The sequence below is a fragment of the Bubalus bubalis genome, chromosome 11, assembly GCF_019923935.1.
Source record: "Bubalus bubalis isolate 160015118507 breed Murrah chromosome 11, NDDB_SH_1, whole genome shotgun sequence".
In the NCBI taxonomy this organism is placed as follows: Eukaryota; Metazoa; Chordata; class Mammalia; order Artiodactyla; family Bovidae; genus Bubalus; species Bubalus bubalis.
In genome coordinates, this window is record NC_059167.1 from 60,550,779 (window position 1) to 60,572,564 (window position 21,786).

The 21,786-nt window shown below is 37.0% G+C and overlaps 1 protein-coding gene across 3 annotated transcripts in view; it reads right to left on the minus strand.

Moving 5' to 3' along the window:
- KLHDC1 (kelch domain containing 1) overlaps positions 1 to 21,786 on the minus strand; it is a 39,976-nt gene that overhangs the window by 3,871 nt on the left and 14,319 nt on the right. For 2 of the 3 annotated variants that reach the window (XM_006063142.4, XM_025295816.3), the window contains 9 exons: positions 21,679 to 21,757; positions 21,297 to 21,344; positions 19,996 to 20,079; positions 15,563 to 15,646; positions 15,034 to 15,092; positions 8,718 to 8,830; positions 7,160 to 7,232; positions 3,083 to 3,167; positions 1,217 to 1,269 (listed from right to left, as the gene is read on the minus strand). In XM_006063142.4, coding sequence (XP_006063204.1) covers positions 1,217 to 1,269; positions 3,083 to 3,167; positions 7,160 to 7,232; positions 8,718 to 8,830; positions 15,034 to 15,092; positions 15,563 to 15,646; positions 19,996 to 20,079; positions 21,297 to 21,344; positions 21,679 to 21,757 — 678 coding nt within the window. The remainder of the gene's footprint in view (positions 1 to 1,216; positions 1,270 to 3,082; positions 3,168 to 7,159; positions 7,233 to 8,717; positions 8,831 to 15,033; positions 15,093 to 15,562; positions 15,647 to 19,995; positions 20,080 to 21,296; positions 21,345 to 21,678; positions 21,758 to 21,786) is intronic. The other variant, XM_006063143.4, reaches the window with a different exon arrangement.

Below are 21,786 nucleotides of genomic sequence, written 5' to 3' on the forward strand. Positions count from 1 at the left end.
CTGGCTAAACTCAGCCAGCCATCTCCTTTCTGCACTTACAACCTGGCTGCTTCATGCTGGAGAAAACCACGTTTCTGTGGATGTGGCATACAGATTCTGCTCCATCTCAGCTGAGCCCCCTGAGTGCTCAGCAGGACAATGTTGTGTTAATACATCCCTCGTCAGCATCTGCTCACCGTCTCCTCAGCAGCTGTGGCACACCTTCACCACTCTTAAGTTCATAGCCTTGCCTCTCCTCCTCCTCCTCAGACAACCTCGCTGTCAGCCAAAACCTCCTCCGTGCCCTGCCCCAACCAACAAAGCCACCTATTTTTATAGCTATATTTCCTCCTTTCCCCATTATTTTAAAAGTACTCTTCCTCCAGTCAAGGGATAATTCTATTACCTCTTGCTAAAATCTCCTCAAGATCCTGCTCCATTCATTTGCCCTTCATTTATTGTGTTTCCAATAGCTGACTCTCTGATGGCTTCTCCCATAAGCATGGAAACAAATACTCTCACTCCTCTGGTCGTGGTGCTCACCCCCAGAAGTTATCCTGGCTTCCCCCTACGGTACCAACGACGTCTTAGTACCGCCACACTCCACGGCACTTGCCGACCCAGATGCTCCGTGACCTCCTCACAGTGGGCAGATGCTCCATCTGCAGTGATCCCCCCCTCAGTTCTGCGCTCCGTTACCTCCGGCTTCATCTTTAACTCTGCTCACTCTCTTGTGCCTCGTCCTCTGCCTCAAATGTTATGAGTTCTTAATGCTCCGTTGTTGGCCCCCTGCTTACTCTCTCTCTTCCTGGGCAGAGCTGACCCACAAAGTCACACCAATAACTAAACAACAACTTTGGGGTTAAAAGAGAAATTCTATATACTAACCGAGACGCACATATATGTGTCTAGTATTAGACACACTCTGATTTCAGAAAAGTTAAAATATGAAAAAGTTGGGCCTAGAATCAAGGAAATACACTATGTTTAACACTCCTACATGAACTAAATTCAATTTTAGAAACAAAAATGTGACTACACTGTATATTTTAATTTTTAGAAATTACACTGGCGTATGGTTCATCATTACAAATTTGGTTATACTCTTAGGCAGCTGTAAACTTAAATTCAAGCAATAAACTACTTGAAAAATATTGTAACACTTCCCAAAAAGGAAGAAGAAAGAAATGATCATATATTAATAATATATATATTTTAAAGTAATGAATTTTCTTACCTGAGTAATGAATAAGGCTGTGTTTGAAAGATCAATAAATCATTACAATGACCCTAATCAACATAAAAAAGGAGTTATCAAGACTTTTAATAAAAACAATAACATTAATAACTGAGTATTTTTATTTTATAAATGTAGAAGAAACTATGTAAAGCAGCAAATAAATCTCTAGTCACACACACACAAATATATACATACCTGCCTAGCTATACAAACTCTGGGTGTATGGTTACAATTTTTTCAGTGACCCAACTTTTAACTAAGCACAGCCTATATTAACTGCAAATGTTTTTTTCTTAGAACAGTGGTTTCAAAATGAGAATGGTAGTGGTCTTCAAGTTTTTTGTCTTTTAAGCAGAACTTTTTCTTCCACATGACTCATCTTAAAATCTCTGTATTCTGTCTCCCTTTTCCAGGTGATAGATTCCCTGGGAATTCCTAATTTGAAAATCACAGATTTGGATGATTTTTTGGATAATGACTCTCTCATCTAAAAGTTAATGGGGAGGAGTCAGCAAACATTTTTCTTATCCTTTCAAATAGGTCTTTAGAATTTCACAATTTATGATCATGATTTTAATCAGAATTCATATGTTAATGATAAAGTTTGTATCCTAAATAGAGATTTCTAGTGCCAAGAAAACAAAGACAAACCAAAAAATTTGCTTTTTAAATAAAGGTAAAGTTGTGGTTTTAATCTTTTATTAAAGCACTGAGTTCTTAGCCAAAGAAAGTTCTAAAACTTTCACTATACCTAACATTTGATTTGGAGGCCTCAGAACCTTACAGTAAACCAAATTCCCAGGAGAAAAGCCATCTTATTTCAGGGCTTGCCACTCTGTGGGAGCAACTCTGGAGAAAACAATGCCTGAAGAGGTGAGAGGGCACTGGGGCTCTTGGGGGTGGGCTCTGGCTCAAGAGTAGCCCACCCCTGCCAGCTCCCAGCGTCAGCCATTCCCCAGCGCCTGATGCAAACCAGAGCAAGCAATCCTGAGCTCCTGGTCCATTATGTACAGACTGTGCCCATCTCTCTGAATTTCCCAGGGTGCTAGGAGGGAAAGAAAAATACTTTCCAAAGTGAAAAGTGAAAGTCATGTCCAACTCTTTCCGACCCCATGGACTACACAGTCCATGGAATTCTCCAGGCCAGAATACTTGGGTGGGTAGCCTTTCCCTTCTCCAGGGGATCCTCCCAACCCAGGGATCGAACCCAAGTCTCGCACATTGCAGGCAGATTCTTTAACAGCTGAGCCACACAAACTACAAAATCTACTCATTTATTCCTTTGACTTTAGTTTTATCAGATTTTAAAATAAGAATGCTTTAACTAAACTCAATTGTAAAACAGGGGTGGATAAAGCAGTGGCAAAGGGAACATAAAATAGAAATAAAATATACTTTAAACATTTCAAAGTAGTTTCCTCATGAAGGGAAAAGCTAGCGTTGATAATGTTCCAGTTATTAAGTTAGGTAGCAAATTTCAAGAGTACTTATACTTAGTAGTTTACATATACATTATATGTATTCTTTTCATGTTTACAAATATTTTTAAAATATTTTAATTTGATAAAATTATAAATACCCAGACTATGGGAAGGGTCAAAGAGAAAAAGGAAGAGTCATCTTTTTAAAGCTCTTCTTAATAACTTGACTAATGTTAATAGACCTATTTTGATTTATCAACTCCAAATATCCTGAAATGCTTCACAAAAGTCACTCATTCTGGAGATTAATCATACAACAGTATAACATTTTGTGCCCTTGCATGTTTTTCAATGTGAGAATATCAATAATCTTTTTGAACAGCCATTTAGCTTCAATAAAAAAATTACTCAGAGAAAATATTTAGATATGAAAATTTCTTACTGTATCCAAGGAAAGTAAATCATCTTTGCTCCCGCCAAATACCATTATTTCATTTTCTTTTCCCAAACAGGCTGTGTGCCATAACCTGTGATTGAAAATTATAAACAGTGACATACTATCAAGGAAGAAGCTGTACATCACATATAAATCAATTTTAAAGTGAACGCTCTAAAACTGAATCTATTTCAAAAGAGGCATGATTGAATGTAGGCCTGTGCCATATCCTCAAAGAGGTTAGATTTTAAAGATTCCTCTAGAATCATTAGAGACTTAAGTTCTAGGGTTCATTAAATCACATTACTTCAATGAAAGAGATGACTCCCAATAACTCTTTCATATTATATCCTTCAACTTTTTTCTAACCTCTTTATCTCATAAATAGTATCACAAAATAAAACAATTTTAAAAAGAACTGACCAGCCTATTCCATACACAGTTTTCTTATTGCTATCTGCCATGGCGCTGTTCTCATCATTCTCTTTACGTTGTCACATTAATCACTTTGGGTACAGAATACCATAACATGCTCCTCATTTGTCTGGCTCTAATCTCTTCCAGCTACATAGAGCTGATAAATAATATATTTCAAATATTTATTGTTTTTAAACATGGATATTTCCTGATCAGGAAGCATCTGTGCCATTGTTCTTAGCCTAAAATTTATGATCAACAGCTATTTCTTTTTCTGATAAATTGTAATTCCTTTCTTTTCACAAATGACCCCTCCCTCCAACTTCAGCCAAGTTCATTCATTTGTGTCCCCTAAGAGAAAAGCTTATATCTCTTTCTAGGCTTTGGTTCACCCTGTATCTTAGGTTTAGAATGAGAAGTCATTCTCTCAGAGCCTAAAAACAGGCTCAAAATCCCCAGGAAGCATTCCAAAGACCACCCAAATCGGGTCTGTTACCCTCTCTGCTCAGCACCTTTCAACATTTATGTGCTTATTTTATAATATCTTAACTTACATTTGAAGACAAACTGCTCTATCTACTACTTCAATTGTTTGATGTAATTTGTTTTCTAACTCCCAACAAAAACTCTATAAAGTCTTTAAGGTCAAAAATGGCCCCAGTAGTGTGCTGGAACCATGGGTAAATCCAGTAGTGCCTGTCAACTCCGTGTTCAATGATATGTTGGCCACAGTGGAAATCAGCAAATTAGGATTTTTTTTGGTTTTGTTTTTCTTAGAGAGCAGTTGTTAACTATGTACCAGCACACCACTGGAATTTGGGTAATCTAATTTTATGTTCTCCTTAAAAATGCTTAATAAGGTTTTCTGCATCCAGTAGGTGCTCAAAAACTTCTGACTAACAAAAGCAAACACAAAATATGAGCATAATTAACTCAATACACAAATTATTTCAGAAAGAGCTAGAGCATCTAATGTTGTTTTGGAAATGGCTTGATAGCTCATATTCATGTATGATTTCATATTATTTACCAAAAGCAATGTTACGGTTTTATAAAATTCAATGTTTCTGGGGGTCTAACTCTCAGAAAACAGTACACATAATTTCCCACTTTTAGAAAATAAATGAAAAGTTTCACAAAGTCATTGCTTTGTTTCTGAGAGTAATTGATTGCTTTCCTTAACAGACCAAATTGCTGAAGCAACAGATGCCTCCCAAATTCCGTATTACCATGTCTTTTATTACCACACAACTATTTTTAGTACATTAATTCTTTTTATTTAATTTCCACAAGTGCAAACAGTGGGATTGTGCACAATTTGTTAAAATAGTTTTCTCAAACAATCATGACACATTTAAGGACTAATGCACTTGGAACTCAGAATAGAACTGAGTCATTAGAAATTTTGTTTGGGAAATACTCAGCCCAATTCTCCAACTTGTATGTTAGAATATAAATTGTATAGATCTTCAGCAACACGCAGATTATGTTGTAGGATTGGGGACAGGGTTTTGAGGAGGGACTGAGCAAAGGAGACAGCCGTCACAGGAAGGAACAGCTTAATTTTGAGAAGAGAAAGCCATGTGTAACCTTGGCAATACTCATGGGATCCAACAGTGCCCAAGGCTCTACATATCAACACTTTATTGGACATCTTTTACAGAAACAGAAAAGGGACCTTGCTGATAGCCACCTATATAGATGATCTGATATGATTATATAGATGGCTATTAAGCATAGTTTATCTAAAGTGAGACCTAGTGAAGAGAGTGCTAGACTGTAGGACAGTGGTTCTCAACCAGGGTCAATTTTGCCCCCAAGGGGACATCTGACAATATCTGGAGATATTTGATTGTTATAAATACCAGGTGTGTGTGGCAAGAGGGAGTGGGCGCAACACCACTGGCATCTATTACATAAAGGCCAGAGATGCTTCTAAATATCCTAAAATGCACAGGACACCCCTAACAACAAAGAATAATTTGGTCCGAAACGTCAGTAATACCAAAGTTAAGAAACCTTTCTGTAGCATTACAAGAGGAGGATTAGGCAGCTTACCTTTCAAATTATAACTTGGAAAAGTTTGCACAAAATACATTTTGATGTTAAGTACATTCTTACTTTCATAAAAACAATTAGTATATATACACTTATGTATGTTCTCCTTACAATAAACTGTATCCCACCTGTTCTCCTCCTCACCTTGTAACCTGAAGATAGATCTGCCTCTGTCTTATCTGCCTGAGGGGAACTCTGGCCTGGACTTCATCATCTCGGAATACTGGAAAGCCTTTCCTGCCTTGATTTTGGTGACATCTAGCTTGCAACCTGATGTTTTTTCCATAGACTGATAGTTTCTGTCCTCTCACAGCTGCTCTAAACTTATCACCTAAACATTCTAATAAAGCATATGATTTACATGACACATCAGTTGAGTTCAAAGAAATCTCTTTACATAGCTCAGTTCTAACTAGTATTTTATTGATAACAGTTGTATGGCTCTAATTTTTCATTAAGGATTTAAATATTAAACAGGAGCAATAAAAACTTAAACATATTCTTACTACCACCTTGGTCTGTAAGTAATGCAGTCACACAGACAACTGGAAGAGAACTAAGAGCTCATCTAGTCCAACTCACTCATTTCATAGATGAAGAAACTGATGCTCAGCTTCTTCAAAGTGACTTTCCCAAGCCAACAAACTAAGTGTTAGCTGAGCAAGGACTAGAACACTGGGTTCCTGGATTTTAATATAAAACTCTTCAAATTAAACAATATATTTCAAAAGACCCAGAACTGCTAATACATTCCACTGAATTTTTATACATAAGAATATAATAATCACATATGAAGTTATGATAAGCTCTAAATGTAGTGTGCATATTAATATATACACAATGTATATATATTTTCTCAGGCCTTTTTCTCAAGTATGTTACTTGTTATTTCTTAAATTTCTGAAATACATAACATTAGGTTATGCATTAATATATCATTAATTAGCTTCACATTAATATAAATAATCTATAGTAAAAAATTCTGGAATACATGACATGAAAAGGAATAAAACTACTTGAATCTCCTATGAATATATCTTCATTACATTCAATCAAATTAGAAAAAATAAGAATTACAATATGAATGTGATTTTCTTTGCAGTCTAATAATGGTATATTTTTCTACAATTTTTTACTCTATAATATACCACAAGTAACTAATACATTTTCAAGAAATTTACATTAATGAGTACATCAGTTAATAAACAAAATAATAATCTGTCATCTACTTGATAAACATGAAAGCAACTTCCTCATTAAATTTCTATAAACCACTTCAAAACCCAACTACTAATAAAGCCAACCTCATTTTCATCTACTTATTAAAAATATTAACATTATATGAGACTTTCAATTTCTTAGCCTTTTCATATTTATCAGGCAAGATTATGCAGTTAGCTAAAAGAGTAATACTTTCAAATATACAAATATGGATAGAAACTGAATATATCCTTTCTACTATCTATTATTTGGGTAATATGAAGTTTATTTGAAATATATCCTTCCAAATGGTTTCTTGCTTTAATGACAAACACTATAAATTTACTGCTATATTTTAATACTTTAAAATTCTTAACTATTTCAATATTTGCCAACTTTTGGACTTACCTGGGTTTTGTTTTAGGTAAATGTGTAAGCTGTTTCCAACAATTTGTTACGACATTATGAATCCAACCATCACCTGCAATATTATGACAGTTTAGAAATTAAGATCAGGTCTTTGGGATAAAATTTTAATTTTTTGCCCCAAATTTATCATGCTACATTTATATGACTATCTTTTGTGTGTGTGCATATTTTATCATAAAAATTCTCAAACAGGGACAAAAGTCAGGTGAACATGACAATGAACTTTCACATAACCCAGATTCAACAACTATTGAGATTTCGCCACATGTGCTCCATTTATCTCTTTTTGTTATTCTTGCTGCTGAATTATTCTAAAGCAAATCCTAGCTCTCTTATTACTTTCCCCATACATAGTTCAGTGAGCATCACTAAAAAAAAAAACAACAAAAAACTGGACATTTTGTAAATAGCCACAATGCTGTTATCATTTAACCACAATGCTACAGTCACAGCCAGGAAAGCTACAAGTGGTTTTTTGGGATCATCTGATACCCACGTGACTGTATCTTAAGCTGAATCTCTAAGGGAAGAAACTGACTGGACTAGGAGTTAGGACATTTAGTTCTCCATAGTTCAATGACAAAAACCAGCATATAGGGATCTGAAGCACTAGAGCTCATGAAGATATATTAAATAAACCCTAGTGTAATGGGTAAATGTTAATTTTTTTCTTCCAGTTTTATTATTGACATATAAGTGACACACAATACTGTATCTAAGATGTAGCGATATTAGTTTTTAAATTAGATTCCCTCTTTTAATTAAAAACCCCACAAATTAGACAAGTATAAAAATCTACAAAAACTGGCTGCTCCTCCAACCAGCATCTGGAGTTTCCTGGCCAGCAGACTGCCAGGTACACAGCTGATGCTCAAGAGAAATTTTTGTTGGAAAACAAGTAATTGTTTTTACAGCCTATATAAAAGGTCTTAATGGTATATAAAGTATCTTAAGGAAACTGTCTCTAGCTATAGAAAACTCTGAAGTAAATAACAAAACGCTTAATATGTCAAACTAAGTGAATAATTCTTGGCCATTTGTCTATCTTGATGCCACAATTTTTACTGCTGAAGAAAAACTGGGATACAAACTCACAGCCGTTGGAATCAGTCGTGTCAGGGTTAAAAACACTCTAGCTAAGCACTTTCTTTATACTTCTGGAACAAAAAGAGAAGCAACTGGCATTCCCATCTTGCTTTTCAGAGCCTTCTGGGAAAGGCTCTTCTTCTAATCCCTATTCTAGACTACAGCATAAGCATCTGGGTCAAAAATTAGGAGGACACAAAATCACAGAATACTATAGTTGAAAGGGGCTTTAATTCCCCTAGGTTCAATTACTTCCTTTCCCTACACCCAGGAAACAGGAGACCCTAAAGAGAGGTAAGGGTACAAAAGCAAAGGGGCCTTCTAATTCTTGATGTGACCACATAGTTGGGGATAAAGGTAAACTATAAAATCAGAAAAAAAGATACCATAGTATCAAATACAATCAGGTAAAAAGAATAAGATATTAATTGTAGGCTAAACTTCAGCTTACTTAATGGAATATTGTCTGCACTTAGTCCACCAAACAGGAAAAGCGTATCATCAGCTATTGGTGTTAAAGTATGCCATGACCGATGTTTAGGGTTTTCTCCATTAATAGGAATCCTGTGGTGAGGGAAAAAGAAGAAAAGTCTAGTCAAAATAAAAGGTTTTTGATCATCTCAGATCTCAAAAGAAAAAACAGCCCTTTCCAGTTTAAAAAAATTTGATTCTACTAATCCCACCAACAAGAATATTTTAAAACATTCTTAAATTCTTAGACAAATTTACGCAATTTCTTCCTTGTAACATCCATCCCTCTTGGCCACAGAATACAGACTGAAAATTTAAAAAGTTAATTCCTAGTTATTCACAATGCATACTGAGCATCATTCCTACAGCAACCGAGCTGGATCCTGTGGGCCTCCTAGGCACAAAAGCCTTTCTGTGTCCCCTTCTCTGAGTTCCAAAAGGCAGGTTCAGTTCGGCTCAGTCGTGTCCCACTCTTTGCGATCCCATGAATCGCAGCACGCCAGGCTTCCCTGTCCATCACCAACTCCCAGAGCTCACTCAGACTCACGTCCATCGAGTCAGTGATGCCATCCAGCCATCTCATCCTCTGTCATCCCCTTCTCCTCCTGCCCCCAATCCCTCCCAGCATCAGGGTCTTTTCCAATGAGTCAACTCTTCGCATGAGGTGGGCAAAGTATTGGACTTTCAGCCTCAGAATCAGTCCTTCCAATGAACACCCAGGACTGATCTCCTTTAGAATGGACTGGTTGGATCTCCTTTAAGTCCAAGGGACTCTCAAGAGTCTTCTCCAACACCACAGGTCAAAAGCATCAATTCTTCGGTACTCAGCTTTCTTCACAATCCAACTCTCACATCCATACATGACCACTGGAAAAACAATAGCCTTGACTAGACGGACCTTTGTTGGCAAAGTAATGTCTCTGCTTTTGAATATGCTATCTAGGTTGGTCATAACTTTCCTTCCAAGGAGTAAGCATCTTTTAATTTCATGGCTGCAGTCACCATCTGTAGTGATTTTGGAGCCCAGAAAAATAGTCTGACACTGTTTCCACTGTTTCCCCATCTATTTCCCATGAAGTGGTGGGACCAGATGCCATGATCTTCATTTTCTGAATGTTGAGCTTCAAGCCAACTTTTTCACTCTCCACTTCCACTTTCATCAAGAGGCTTTTGAGTTCCTCTTCACTTTCTGCCATAAGGGTGGTGTCATCTGCATAGCTGAGGTTATTGATATTTCTCCCGGCAATCTTGATTCCAACTTGTGTTTCTCCCAGTCCAGCAGCGTTTCTCATGATGTACTCTGCATATAAGTTAAATAAACAGGGTGACAATATACAGCCTTGACGAACTCCTTTTCCTATTTGGAACCAGTCTGTTGTTCCATGTCCAGTTCTAACTGTTGCTTCCTGACCTGCATACAAATTTCTCAAGAGGCAGGTCAGGTGGTCTGGTATTCCCATCTCTTTCAGAATTTTCCACAGTTTATTGTGATCCACACAGTCAAAACCTTTGGCATTGTCAATAAAGCAGAAATAGATGTTTTTCTGGAACTCTCTTGCTTTTTCCATGATCCAGCAGATGTTGGCAACTTGATCTCTGGTTCCTCTGCCTTTTCTAAAACCAGCTTGAACATTAGGAAGTTCACGGTTCACATATTGCTGAAGCCTGGCTTGGAGAATTTTGAGCATTACTTTACTAGCATGTGAGATGAGTGCAATTGTGCAGTAGTTTGAGCATTCTTTGGCATTGCCTTTCTTTGGGATTGGAATGAAAACTGACCTTTTCCAGTCCTGTGGCCACTGCTGAGTTTTCCAAATTTGCTGGCATATGGAGTGCAGCACTTTCACAGCATCATCTTCCAGGATTTGGAATAGCTCAACTGGAATTCCATCACCTCCACTAGCTTTGTTCGTAGTGATGCTTTCTAAGGCCCACTTGACTTCACATTCCAGGATGTCTGGCTCTAGGCCAGGGATCACACCATCGTGATTATCTAGGTCATTAAGATCTTTTTTGTACAGTTCTTCTGTGTATTCTTGCCATCTCTTCTTAATATCTTCTGCTTCTGTTAGGTCCATACCATTTCTGTCCTTTATCGAGCCCATCTTTGCATGAAATGTTCCTTTGGTATCTCTGATTTTCTTGAAGAGATCCCTAGTCTTTCCCATTCTGTTGTTTTCCTCCATTTCTTTGCATTGATCACTGAAGAAGGCTTATCTCTTCTTGCTATTCTTTGGAACTCTGCATTCAGATGTTTATATCTTTCCTTTTCTCCTTTGCTTTTCGCTTCTCTTCTTTTCACAGCTATTTGTAAGGCCTCCCCAGACAGCCATTTTGCTTTTTTGCATTTCTTTTCTATGGGAATGGTCTTGATCCCTGTCGCCTATAGAATGTCATGAACCTCATTCCATAGTTCATCAGGTCCTCTATCTATCAGATCTAGGCCCTTAAATCTATTTCTCACTTCCACTGTATAAAGATAAGGGATTTGATTTAGGTCATACCTGAACGGTCTAGTGGTTTTCCCTATTCAATTTAAGTCTGAATTTGGCAATAAGGAGTTCACGGTCTGAGCCACAGTCAGCTCCTGGTCTTGTTTTTGCTGACTGTATAGAGCTTCTCCATCATTGGCTGCTGGAGCCCCCCAAAATAAAGTTTGACACTGTTTCCACTGTTTCCCCATCCATTTCCCATGAAGTGGTGGGACCAGATGCCGTGATCTTCGTTTTCTGAATTTTGAGCTTCAAGCCAACTTTTTCACTCTCCACTTTCATCAAGAGGCTTTTGAGTTCCTCTTCACTTTCTGCCATAAGGGTGGTATCATCTGCATATCTGAGGTTATTGATATTTCTCCCATCTTGATTCCAGCTTGTGCTTCATCCAGCCCAGCATTTCTCATGATGTACTCTGCATAGAAGTTAAATAAACAGGGTGACAATATACAGCCTTGACGAACTCCTTTTCCTATTTGGAACCAGTCTGTTGTTCCATGTCCAGTTCTAACTGTTGCTTCCTGATCTGCATACAGGTTTCTCAAGAGGCAGGTCAGGTGGTCTGGTATTCCCATCTCTTTCAGAATTTTCCACAGTTTGTTGTGATCCACACAATCAAAGGCTTTGGCATTGTCAATAAAGCAGAAATAGATGTTTTTCTGGAACTCTCTTGCTTTTTCCATGATCCAGTGGATGTAGGCAATTTGATCTCTGGTTCCTCTGCCTTTTCTAAAACCAGGGCAGGTTGAAATAGTTGCTAATCAGGGAAAGGAGTGGGTGTCGAAACAAGGGAAGAGTAGTGAAGAATCAAAAGTGCATTCTTGGGGCAGGGTCCTGGTTCCCGCCTCAAGGGATGTAGCACTGAAACCCTCACCAAATGGAAGATGTTAACTACTGGATGAAGCATTCATCATGGCAGAGAAGGTCACAGTTTGCCCGTCATCATCTGACGTCTCTGGACTGAAGGAATGTGGACCCTGCCCAAACCCTGATCCTTATCAGCAGCCCTGTTCCTGGACTGTGAGACTCCTCACAAGCTGCCTTGGGTGGGGACACACAGTTTTGAGGGCATCAGCCCACTGTGGCCCCATTTGCCTGACACAGCAATAGAGCTATTCTTTTTTACTTCACCCAAAACTCTATCTTTGGGATTTAATTCGGTGTCAGTGTACAGAGGCCAGATTCAGCTTCCCTGTTGGTAAATGAGTAAAAACTTCTTCAGGTTTTCAATGTAATTATTTTCATGTCTATCATTTTTGACTGTTGTTTCATGTTTAATTTTGTATTTTCAGCTGACTACGGGATTTTGTTGTTTTTTACTTTGGTCTTTTTATTATGGAATTTCCTGAAAATACTAGCTACTCTTAACTGCAAAATAAAAGCATGCAAGCCATTCCAGATCCAGGATAAACCTCTCAAGACTTCAAACAAATATTGTCATATTCTTAAAATAAAAACATAAGCACAAGGACTTCCTGGTGCATAGGACACAGGTTCAAACCTTGGTCAGGGAACTAAGATCCATTGAGGCCCCAAAAAAACCACACAAAAAGACCATAAGTGCAAAAGTTTAAGTAATTTAGGAAGTGAGAATAACATGGGCCCGTGGTAGAAGATGTAATTTGTTTTTTCCAAAATGGAAATGTTTTTACTGCTTTTATAACTATTACAAAATATTTGGGTTACAAAATGTTCAACCACAAAATTATTTTTTATAAAGGAGAGTTCTGTAATCCTGTTCTCCAGCAATAAGAAATCATAATTTGGTATATATCTTTCCTGACTTTTAAGCACATTTAAACATATTTATTAAAAATATACAAATAGGATCACATATTCTGTTCTGTAAATTTTTTCACTCAATTAATATGTTGCAGAATATTTCCATGAAGCATAGTTTCCTTTGGTAATGGAAGCATGGCAGTTCACTGGGCAAATGTACCATGATTTAACAGACCCCACTTATGGACATGAGGGTTGATGTCATGTTTTTGCTTTTATAAATAATGTTGCCATAAACATTTTTGTTGTGTATGCACACACATATACACATATGTGCACACATATAAACACTTGTCCAATTTTTGTCTTAGGAGGAATTTTGGATCAAAGTAGAAATTCCATATTTTAAACACATTGCCAGATCACCTTCCAGAAAACTGTACCAATTTAAACACCCACTAATTGTGTTGTTACAACCTAGCATACACTGGTCATTTGTACTTATTCTTCCTGGTAAGTGAAAATTATGATTTTTATTTCAATTTCTTTAATAATTTATGAAGTTGAACATTTAAAAAATAATTTATAAATATTTGTATTTCTTCTATGAGTTGCTCATTCATGTTCCTTGTTCAGTTTTACTGTATTGTCTTTTTCTTTTTACTGATTTTCTGAGTTCTTGTGAATCACAGCCCTTTCTGTTAGAATTACAGTAAATATTACTTCTAGTTTGCTTTTTGCTTGCATTTTCCAACTTGCCTCTTAACTTTTTATGGTATATATTTCTACACAGAAACATTTAGTTCTTAAGTGGTCTTATCAGTCTTTTCATTTATGAATTTTGGGTTTATATCATCTTTAGAAAAGCTTTTTCCACGCCAAGATTTTAAAGATAAATTGTTATATTTCCTTCTAGTACTTCTGTGGTTTCATTTTTTAATAGTATTTGTACTTTGGCATAATGTGTTGGCTTGAAGCTCAACATTCAGAAACTAAGATCATGGCATCTGGTCCCATCACTTCATGGGAAATAGATGGGGAAACAGTGGCTGACTTTGAGGGGCTCCAAAATCACTGCAGATGGTGATTGCAGCCATGACATTAAAAGATGCTTACTCCTTGGAAGGAAATTTATGACCAACCTAGACAGCATATTAAAAAGCAGAGACATTACTTTGCCAACAAAGGTCAATTTAGTCAAGGCTATGGTTTTTCCAGTGGTCATGTATGGATGTGAGAGTTGGACTGTGAAGAAAGCTGAGCGCCGAAGAATTGATGCTTTTGACTTGTGGTGTTGAAGAAGACTCTTGAGAGTCCCTTGGACTTCAAGGAGATCCAACCAGTCCATCCTAAAGGAGATCAGTCCTGGGTGTTCATTGGAAGGATGATGCTAAGGCTGAAATTCCAATACTTTGGCCACCTCACGCGAAGAGTTGACTCATTGGAAAAGACTCTGATGCTGGGAGGGATTGGGGGCAGGAGGAGAAGGGGATGACAGAGGATGAGATGGCTAGATGGTATCATCGACTTGATGGACATGAGTTTGGGTAAACTCCCGGAGCTGGTGATGGACAGGGAGGCCTGGCGTGCTGCGATTCACGGGGTGGCAAAGAGTTGGACACGACTGAACTGAACTGAACTGATGGCTCTGATTCTATCTCATTATGTGAACAGCTGAATTGATAGCTAAATATATTATTCTATTTCTAAATATATATTAGGAGCAATAAAATCTGATTTTGACTCGCTTGATTATTTGTTTGTTATGTGACTCCATAAAACTTCATTATTTCTTAAAGACCCTTAAGAATTTGTAATATAAAACCAGTAACTTCAAAAAAAACCAAGTACTTTCACATAATCAATTTTTAACTGTTAGTGTTCTCATGTTTTAGGTAGCCTGATTAAAGAACAAATTCTATATTTATATCTATATATTCCTTGCTTAGGCAAACAATCAGAAGGGGAAGAAAACATCTGTTCAGTTTTCCAGACCCAAATTTGGATTATAGCATGCATGTGCAGACACACACACATAGAAATGCCTATCGGTTAAAACAATACTTAGGATTTCGAACTTACCTTCCAGACCAGGTCCAGGTATCTAAGTTTAGATAGTGCAAATCATTCATCCTAGTTTGCTAAAATAAAAATGTATGAAATTGGTGTTTTACATATTTAATGGACTTAAATTTTGGCTTTAAAATAGTCATATTAAAAATAGATCAACTCTATTTTACTTAATATCAGAAGTTTACATATTGGGAAACAATGCTAAGCATTAATAAAATTAGCATAGAGCTACCAAATTAATGTGTCAAGGGAGAAAGGAAAAAATGAGTATAAACTAATAAGATTTAGATAATAAGAAGTAAAGTTTTTCTGATAAATCACTTAAGTGAAGGATTCTCCCCATTAAAATATGATTTATAATCATCTGTGATTACTCAGATACGGTCTGTTCAGGTAATAAGAGATTTTTAGAAATTATTATTGAATGGTATTTTAATCTCCAGACTATCTGAATGTTCAGCTATTCCACAAAATCAAAGGATAAATTTTTATAGGAAACATCAAACAAAAAAAGACCATTTCCATAAAAAACACTAACCAAAACACGTCCGCCAAAGATATAGCCCTTATTTCCAAGAACTGCACACGTATGCGCGGCTCGTGGCTGTGGTGGAATGCCACCCTGCAAGCAGAGATCAGAAAACACAGCACAAAGGCTTAAAACATCTGTAAGTTACATTCCTATGCTCAGTATGCAAAATACTTGCTGCTAAGTTACAATTATGTATGTAACTTAATTAAAAACCCTAATGCAAAAGTTTGTTCAAGGTAGTAAGCAATTATAGACAAATACTACTCTTAAGGAATTAATTCACTCAGATCTTTACTTTTTTTTTAATGTTTTCCTTAAATACCTGACACTATTTGGCAGCATGAGATTTCACATTAATTTTAGCTCAAAATGTAAAGATATAAAAATTAAATTTAAAGACATTCTCTTTGTGTCTCTGACACACCCCACCCCTTCTTTCCTCTCTTTTCTCTCTCTCTCTCTCTCACACACACACACACACACAGAGTTAATAATATGAATGAGCAGTACACAGAGTGGTAATCTCAGAGACTCTAATAAAAAAATTAAATCTGTCCCTGAAGACTCTTGGTGCTTCAAATTCCACAATAAGAACTTTACTCTTGGCTTAAGCCAGTGTTTTATTTCTTACTAAAACTCTTGACATTACTGATAATACACCTTTATCCTTTACTTTGAATAAATATAGCAGATCTGTTCTTCAGAGAAGTTTTAGATTGGTGGGAAAAAAGTATAATGAGTAGATGAATGAATAAAATATAAATAATATTCTGCATAATTTCCACGTGTTCATGATGAGTACTTTTCTGTTTGTATTTTTTATTCCAAATTCTGAAGGAATCCAGTATTTTCAGCTCGTTGGCTACCAAATGTGGGCATACAAAATTTAATTTCTGCATCAAAGATCATAACTTTCTACACTTTTCAGGTTTACTTGAATAACTATAAGGTCAACACGGTAAGAAGTAATTCTGATATTGCCTATAAGTGTGTGTTAGTTGCTCAGTTATGTCTGACTCTGCAACCATATCGACTATACCTCACCAGGCTCCAAAGTCCATGGGATTCTCCAAGGCAAGAATACTGGAGTGGGTGGCCATGTCCTTCTCCAGGGGATCTTCCTGACCGAGAGATCGAACCTGGGTCTCCTGCATTGCAGGCAGATTCTTTACCATCTGAGCCACCAGGGAAGCCCCATTACCTATATAAGACTTTTAAATAAATGAGAGGGAACCATTTGTGTTGCGGTTCCCAATACTTTAAGCAAAACAAGTTTTAGTAGGCAGTCTCTGATGTGAAATTTTAGAAAAATTCTTCTACTACATACATGTTCATTATGAAATAAATGTTGACTTTCTCCTTTTTTATTTATGAAATACATTTAATAGCCAATCAAAGCTTCTGAATAAACTGGGTTCATATCAGTCCAAACAAAAACAAAGTAATGGCATATGCATTACTATGTGAATGTGTAAACTGTGCAAACGATGCACGGTGCTTATTAAGTTGTTTGAAATACTCAAAATAACACAGTTCTGTTCTCATAGGGTGAAGAATCCTGTGTAGGAAAACTCTTTCAACCTTCCACTTTATGGATGACACACTATGTGTGTGTGCTAAGTCGCTTCAGTCATGTCTGACTCTGACTCTCTGTGATCCTACGGGCTGTAGCCCACCAGGCTCCTCTGTCCATGGAATTCTCCAGGCAAGAATACTGGAGTGGGTTGCCATGCCATCCTCCAGGGGATCTTCCTGACCTAGGGATCGAACCTGGGTCTCTGGCATTGCAGGCAGATTCTTTAAGTATTAATAACCAATGCATCTCCTCCATTGGCAGGTGGGTTCTTTACCACTAGGGTCACCTGGGAAGCCTATGTCACACTCTATGGCTTATCTAAAAGTACACAGCTCTTTCATGACACAATTAGAATGCAAATCCAATTTCTTCAACTTCAAAACAAGTAACTGTTACACTGTACCAAGTTACCTTGCACTTTGATGCAGGTATTTAGGAACAATGAATTAATTTAAGCAAGTCTCTAGAAAATAAAACAGATTCTAGCTGCAACCATATCAGAAAAACTTTCAGATAGAATATAAACAATGTAAGAGTTCTTTGTTGGAGTACATTTGTTGGAGAAGACTCTTGAGAGTCCCTTGGACTGCAAGGAGATCCAACCAGTCCATCCTAAAGGAAATTAGTCCTGAATATTCATTGGAAGGACTGATGCTGAAGCTGAAACTCCAATACTTTGGCCACCTGATGCGAAGAGCTGACTCATTGGAAAAGACTCTGATGCTGAGAAAGATTGAAGGCGGGAGGAGGAGGGGACAACAGAGGATGAGATGATTGTATGGCATCACCAAGCTCTGGGAGTTGGTGATGGACAGGGAAGTCTGGCATGGTACAGTCCATGGGGTCAAAAAGAGTCAGACATAACTGAGCGACTGAACTGAACCGAAGAACATATCTGAAGAAATGATCAGAGAGGTCACAGTGAAAATATTGTCAAACATTAACTAAAAGTGTCCCGTGCCTGTTAGGCTGTTGGCACAGAAGGGTGGGAGAGATACGAACTACGGTAAGGAGAGACAGTCACAGAAAGACCTGAAGTCCCAAATAACTCCTTATAAGCTACCTCAGCTCACTGATCCCAAGGACACATTCTAAAACTGTGTGTGCAGTAGCTCCAGATTCTTGCTTATTCTCTAAGGAAGCAAAGGGTTAAGAAGCCTGAAAGAGATCTAGGATGAGTTTTAGTAGATCCAGTGGCAATAAAATTTCTTTCCACTTGCTTACTGATATGAAATTATTTTAAGAGAGACAAGATGCTTTTATTTCATTAACACATAAATCTTACTTATTTTATTTTTTAACTTTACAATATTGTATTGGTTTTGCCATATATCAACATGAATCCGCCACAGGTATACACGTGTTCCCCATCCTGAACCCTCCTTGCTCCCTGTTAACATTCAAATACTGACTGCAGGAAACTTCCATCAACAAATATGATTGACAGATAGTTGATCAGTTCCAAAATTAGAATAGAACAGAAGAACACTGGAAATGTGAAAGCCACTGTTAGGAAAAAGAGGATGCTGAGATGTGTCAAGCCTTGTAACACTTTTTATTTTGCATAGAACTTCCCTCACTTCCATTTACAGAAGCTGAACTGCAAGAAATTTTATGCATATATGCGTGTTGTGCTTTATTCATTAAGTTGTGTCCAACTCTTTTGCAACCCCAGGGACTAGAGCCCACCAGGCTCCTTTGTCCATGGGATTTTCCAGGCAAGACTACTGCAGTGGGTTGCCATTTCCTTCTCCAGGGGATCTTTCCAAACCAGAGATCAAACTCGTATCTCCTGCTTTGTCAGTGGATTCTTTACTGCTGAGCCAACAGGGAAGCCCACATGCATGTTAGTGGACAAAAATTTGGTCTTTCCCTAGGCTATAGCAGCATCACCTAGCAACTGTTTTCTTCATAGCATTGCTTGCATGACTCATAACTGTACTTGCTGACAATCCTCCAATTCTCTCAAGTCCTCTCTCCTCTCTTTTAAAATTGCAGAGAATAGAATTTGAACAAAATTTTTGGTTTTGTTCAAAAATTTGAACAAAAATTTTGTTCAGTATTTTATTCTGCACAGTTCCAATGATCTGACCAATCACAATACCTTGCTCCCCTAGGGACAGGTCTCAGACTCAGGCCTGGCCAATCATACCCTTGGCAACGGGGATTGATATAGAGGAGGAACACACCTAAGTAGAACCAGAGTCCTTTTTCTAGGGTGAAGATACAGACATTGAGAAAATACAGCACCAACAGAAAGAACTGCTGGTAGATGCAGGGCCATATTCCCTCATAAATGAGCTGGCCAGTCTGCAGCAGACAGAATAAGCTAGCACACAGAGAAGCAGGGAGAAGACAATAGAAAGATGGAAATATTGTGATGAGGTTGGGTAACTTGCTCCAGTTCCTAAGGCCCTGGTCCCTGCAGCTTTTCCACTGTGTGAGCCACTTCAAAATATACCTCCCAGCTATGCAAGAATTCTTTATGGCTTAAACTAATGTGAATTTGTGTTTGCTCACTAGCACGTGAAAGAGTATTAGGATTTCATGAGTTTATGAAACATGGGCTTTTCAAAATCATGAACTTTGTTACAAAAGGACTTTTAAAAAGAGCCTTCATTAAATCAGGGCATTATACTTGTGGGTAAAGAATGATGATGGCACCTCTCTAGATTTTTCTAGAAAACCTTAACCTGAAGAAAAATATATGATAAAAAAACAGTAAAAGTGACTGCACTCAAGAGAACCCCTTTGTATATGATTACAAACTCAATTACTAACAGCCAATAACTTAGTAAAAGAAATTCACTTTAAAAGTGTTCATGAATATAAAAACATAAAGGTAACTTTTCACAATACTTACTTTAATTTCGGGTTGAAGCCAACTGTGTGTCTTTGTGTCAAATATGTGAACATCATTATGCCATCCCCAGAATATTTGCTCTTCCTAAAACATAAATTTTTTAAATATTTTAAAAGTTTTTAATGACTTTTAGATTTGTATGATAGTTTCACTGCATACTTACTGGTGAAATAATAGACATTTTTACAGAAATAGAGTCAAGTGTGATGACGGTTATAAACGTAACGCGTCTCACCAGGGGCACAAAGTGCGATCCCTAGGCTACGGCAGCATCACCTAGCAACTGTTCTTCTCATGGCATTGCTTGCGTGGTTCATCACTGTACTTGTTGACAATCCTCCAATCCTCTCAAAGGATTATCTCTTTGAAAATTGCAGAGGATAGAATGATATTTAGATTTGAAAATCTGTTTTCCTAAAGTACATGTGCCAAATTTCTAATCTTTGCTGTTAGAAACTTCAGGGAACAGTGGTTCTGTTTGTAAAAGAATTCTAATCACTTAATTAAGCAGCTTATTCTTCTACATTAAATGTATGCTTACTCTCCTTTGTCTTCTAGGAAGACTTGGCAAGGCACAGATTTAGCAGTTAGACTGTATTTAGTGTCTTCCGCATTGTTGAAATCTTCTACCGCGACTCAAGCTTACCTCTGCAGCAGTTTTGTGTCATACATCAGGACTATATCATTCATTTTCATCAGGACTTGTCAAACAAGTCAAATAAACTGAATAATTTACCTAGTTCAGAATCTAAGAGAAAAAAAATCTACCTGTACACCATAAACTTCAGGACATGATCATTAGCCTAACTATACTAGTTGAGAAAAAAAAATGAGAGCTTTCACTGATGAGTAAAAATAATTAGACATAATTAGTAGGAAGTTATATTACTAAAAATTATCAGTAATACTGTAAGTAGCAAAACTTAAAAGATACTTCATTTTAAAAACTCAAAAACCATGTAAACCACTTTTATCACTTAAAACCATTCAATTTTATTAACATATATTAATTTCACACATAGTCTAAGTAAAGCCTATGGAGAAAATTTAAATACCCATATACAAAGAGATATGCATGAAATATACATATATCTTTACATTAATAATGTACAATAATAAAATACGCTAGAAGGTAAAAGTGAGGTTACTGTGTATCTTGGTGGGAAGATCAATGGCTTTTAAAGTTATCTTTTAAAAGATTTCATTTTTGTAAGTCATGATTTCTTTCATTAATATAATAGTTTATTCTCTAGCCAATAAGAATAAGTAGAAAAAAGCAGTATCACTACCAACTTACTCACTGTCATACAGAAGCCAGTCTGAGCTATGAATAGTTCTGGCGGACGTACCTAAAAGGAGGTGTATGTCAGCAACAGCCACTGTGGTTACCTATGAACAAAGTTTTTCAAGTTGTGCTAAAGCCACTACTTGTCTACTAGAAGCATCTTTAAGTGATTTATGACATCAGAAAAGAAATTACTCTGCCAGTAGCAATGAAGGCTGATACCATTAGGGGAGAGAATCTCTTGCAACTGAACCCAAATTCAAAAGAGAGAAAAGACACTTTTTTTTTATAGCATCAATTACAGCAAATTAAAATGAGAAGGACTGGGCTCATTATTTCTAAAAACTTTAAGGAGACACTAAATTAGAGGAAAATGTAAACAGTGATTACTCTCTTACCCAAGATGCATCATGAACATCAAAACAATCTTGGAGTTCATTATGTCTCCTACACCCATAGCCACCAAAATATATTAATCTGAAAAACAAAACAAAAGACACACTTTG